General features: G+C 46.4%; 1 protein-coding gene across 1 annotated transcript; it reads right to left on the minus strand.

The window, feature by feature from the left end:
• Positions 1-372: 372 nt before the first annotated feature.
• LOC116910351 (CMRF35-like molecule 3) lies at positions 373-3,257 on the minus strand. Its single transcript, XM_032914206.1, is given in 2 exon segments — positions 373-725; positions 3,215-3,257. Coding segments are annotated over 2 exon segments (396 nt in total).
• Positions 3,258-4,094: the final 837 nt, after the last annotated feature.

The raw sequence follows: 4,094 nt of genomic DNA on the forward strand, positions 1-4,094 counted from the left end.
TCCAGCTCCAATTTTGTCTATTTCTTTTGTCGTAGTTGTTTAAAGCAGGACATAGACCTGAGCCCTATTACTGAATCTTGCCCAGTATTAAAGGTTCTCAGCTTCCTTTATTTTATTTTAACGTGGGGAGGACTCAGGATGAGACTTTAGCCTCATGATCGAGTACTTGGCTGGCACATGTGAGATTCTGAGTTCAATTCTCAGACCTGCAGGAGTCGGAATATCTGAGACGCACATACAAGGAGACAAGGCTTCCCCAGCTCTGCCTCTATCTCAGTAGATAACAGGACACATAGAGCTGACTCAGCTCATTTTCCTAGTAAGAGTTAGATTTACAAGGCTCCCTCATCCTTCAACAGAATTTTCTGGAATTTACTTCTTACCCGGGTCGATGCTCACACGAACTTTAAACATGGGATCATATCCAGCTTTCGTAATTCCACACCAGTAAATGCCAGCATCGCTCATCCTCAGGTCCTCCATGGTCACTGTGAAGATGAAGTTTGTCTGGTCGTCCCTGATGGACACACGGTTCTTCTTCACCAACTGCTTTTATGCATTGGTTTCAATAAGAATCTCACAGGAACTCCTCTCAGCTCCTCGGCACCAGTACTTCCTGTAATCCTTCCAGCGTGAGGCATATTGGCACCGCACTATCAGGGAGCCCTGCTCCTGACCGCTCACCTCCTCTGGACCTGTGACTGGATCCTGAGCAGTGGAGCAGCCTGGAAAACACAAAATCACAGATCACTGATCTCCTACTCCCTGGTGGGATAAGACCCCTGACCCTCAGTCAGTTTCAAGATGCCCCTGAGTGGGACACTGAGGTGCAGATCGATGCCAAAGCAATAGGTTTATTTTCTGGTGCATTGGGATCGACCCTCAATTAATCCCTCAAGGCAATTAACCAGAAGTTGAACCCAAATGGCTATAACAAGCAGTTTTCATACTTTTTAGGGATTTAGGTTACATCAGCAAGGTTACAGTTCAAACTTATTGGCTAAGCATATTGATCTTTAAATCTCTTGGCTAGCAAGCATAGGTAGATCATGACATGCATTTAAATTTATCCGGAACTTTATAGGAGGTTAGGTGAGTATCAGCCAGTACGTTCCAAGAATTGTGGATGGAGAATGGAAACTGGCTAGCCTTGACCTGAGTGAGGCCCATGGGTCTAAGGCAGGTGAAAGCCCCTAGGGTCCTTCAGTGGAACTCTACTCTGCCAAGTAGACTTCATGAGCTGAATAATAACCGGTGAAGGGCCTCCCTTTTCCCAAGACAGATCACCATAGTTTTCCTACTGGCTGAAGCATCAAAATAAAAAAAAAGAAAAGAAAGAATAGAAAAGAAAGAGAAAGGAAAATAACACCCCAAATATAGCTCTCAGAAGATAAAATGGTGACAATGACCAATCATGGCTGGAGTGGAGGAAGTGTCAGAAGGCCATGTCCACTGGACATGATACTGCCTTTCTTTAGGTACCCATTACCCTCATGCAGTCCATCTGAAGAATCCACATCCCATGGCCACACAGAAGCCACTTTTGGTAGTCTTGGCAGTCTCTGGGATGAATGCCTTGGAGCCTGACCAAAATGACAGCAACCATTCAGATTTCCCTACGGTGCAGAGCCCACAGCACAGAACCTCTGCTGTCCTTCAGATCCATGGAATCTGAGTCCAGAGCTCCTGGTAAGGACTGAGGATGCAGCACCATTGGTGCAGTGCTGACACAGCGTGCACAAGCAGCATCTATCAAATACCCGCTGTAAACAAAATGATACAGGAGTCTCTGGAGAGATGGCTCAGTGGTAAAGACATATTCTGCTCTTCCAGAGGTGGTGAGTTCAATTCCCAGCAACTACATGGTGGTTTACAACCATCAAATTGGATCTGGTAGCCTCTTCCGGTATGTATGAATTATATATATATAAAATTTAAAAAGAAAGAAAACTATAATCAAATTTCTTCAGGCTATTGTCTTGAACACCAACACCACCAAGAACCAAGTATGTCCCTAGTGCCACAGGTAAGAAAACAAAAATTGCTGAATGTACTTATTTTAAACCAAAAGGACTCCACCAACAGCATGGAGAGTCAGTCTGCAATGTGGGAGAAAATCTTGTCAGACAATGGGTCTGACAGGTGGATAGCCAGGTGAGGTGGTGGGGTGGGGTGACTGTTACCCCAAAGAGAGGAGGATCTTGGAGATCACTGGCCAGACAGACTGAACCTGAGAGGTCCATGCACACTGGGGCACCATGTCTACACAAACAAGGTGGAGAGTGATGAAGATGCTAAGTGCCAATCTGTGGCCTCCACATGTGTGTGTGCACCCATGTGTGTATCTGAAAGCACATGTATGCACACACAGAAAGACAGACACACAAACATTTACACAAACATACACCACACAGACACATTTTTTTCCTCAAAGAAACAAAAGTTAACCTCAAAGAAGCAGAGAACAGAACAGGGGTTATCAGCCTGGGCAGGTTGTTAGGGAAGAAGGGAGAGGGCTGACTGCATAGAGGGAGAGGTGTTGGGACAGCGGTGTCTGACATTTGATGAGAATGACAACTTCTAGAGTTGTATGAGACAGATAAAAACTATGGTTGACAGTAGATTATTTCAAAATACCTCCTAGAGAAGATTTCACAAACTTGACAAATGGCTTTGATGAAAGCCCAGCCCCCGCTCTGATCCTTACCTCCTGTACCCATGTGCAGATGCCACATTGTACCCCATCACGTTTTCCCTCAAATCGGTCGGCCTACCTCTGCTTTCTGAGCGCTGGCATTAAAATCATTCAGCACCACAGCCAGCCCCTGTGAGTATTGATTACTGTGTCAATTATAAATCACAATGTAACTGGAGATGGAGCTGCAGCCTAGAAATCCCAATGCTCTGAGGGTGGAACCTGGAAGGTCACAAGTTCAGGGTCATCCTAGGCTGCATGTGCCAAACATAAAGCTAAAAATACATTTGTAAAAGAATTAGTTCATCTACTCATTCATCGGCTTTTCTGGAAGGTGGGCTTTTTGTTTTTGTTTTTGGTTTTGGTTTTTTATTTTGTTTTGTTTTTTCTGCAATACCCACAGAATCCCTAGGAGTTCGCAGCTGGTGAGTGAATCAGCCGGTTTTCCCTAACCCCAGACAGACCATCTGTGTCACCCTCACCACAGACATGGGAGCTTCAGTAGCCCCTGCTCCTTACCTGGGAGGAGGAGGAGGAAGAGCAGAGCAGAGAACTGCCACATGGTGTGGTCCCCTCTGCTGTCCTTGGAGGTGACAGATGCCAGCACCCTGCAAGGACTTGAAGCTCAAGGTGAATTTCCTTTCCGTCTCTCTCGTCCACTTCTCTTATTAACTTCCTTGACAGAACTTCTCAATTTTGCATACGGGAAGAAAGATGATGTCAGTCTTTGAGAAGACCAAGTCACGGCATGGGAGGTCCAGCCAGGTGAACAGGAACTTCCTCTAATCAATGGATGCAATGCTAGACCTCAGCGTGAAAGGCAGGTAGGGTTCACAAGGAGAGATGCAGAGAGACAAAAGATGGAATCCAGCAAACCCTTCACTCAGGAGGTTACTGGGTTGCAGGGGATTATGGGAGAGGAGAGCAACCAAAGGCAGGCTGGCTGCAGTAACAAGAGAGCACAAGGTAGCACAGGCTAAGCCCATGGCAGTAGCTTAGGCAAAGCCCAGGATGGCAAAGGGTGTTGCTAAGGCTCAGCCTGGGGAAGCACTGCTATAGACCTCAGAGCAAGGATTTCTCTGGCCAGGGACATCTGTCACAATGGCTACTAGGGCCACAGGCATTGGCCAGGTTTCATGTAGTTCAAGCTGGCCTTGAACTTCTGGTTTTCCTTTTTCCAGCATCAAATGCTGTGGTTAAAGGCATTCCCCATCATGCTCGGTTTTATGAGCATCTGGAGATTGAATGCACGGTTTCAAGAATGCTAGGCAAGTCCTCTGCCCACCAATTTGAATACACACACCCTTGTTCTAGTCCTAGAAGGCAGAGTTTTGCTGTGCAGCCCACGCTGGCTGCAAGCTCTTCCCCTGCCTTGTCAGTCTCCCAAGTTGTGGGAATC

This window comes from Rattus rattus, chromosome 9 (genome assembly GCF_011064425.1).
Source record: "Rattus rattus isolate New Zealand chromosome 9, Rrattus_CSIRO_v1, whole genome shotgun sequence".
NCBI classification, from domain to species: Eukaryota; Metazoa; Chordata; class Mammalia; order Rodentia; family Muridae; genus Rattus; species Rattus rattus.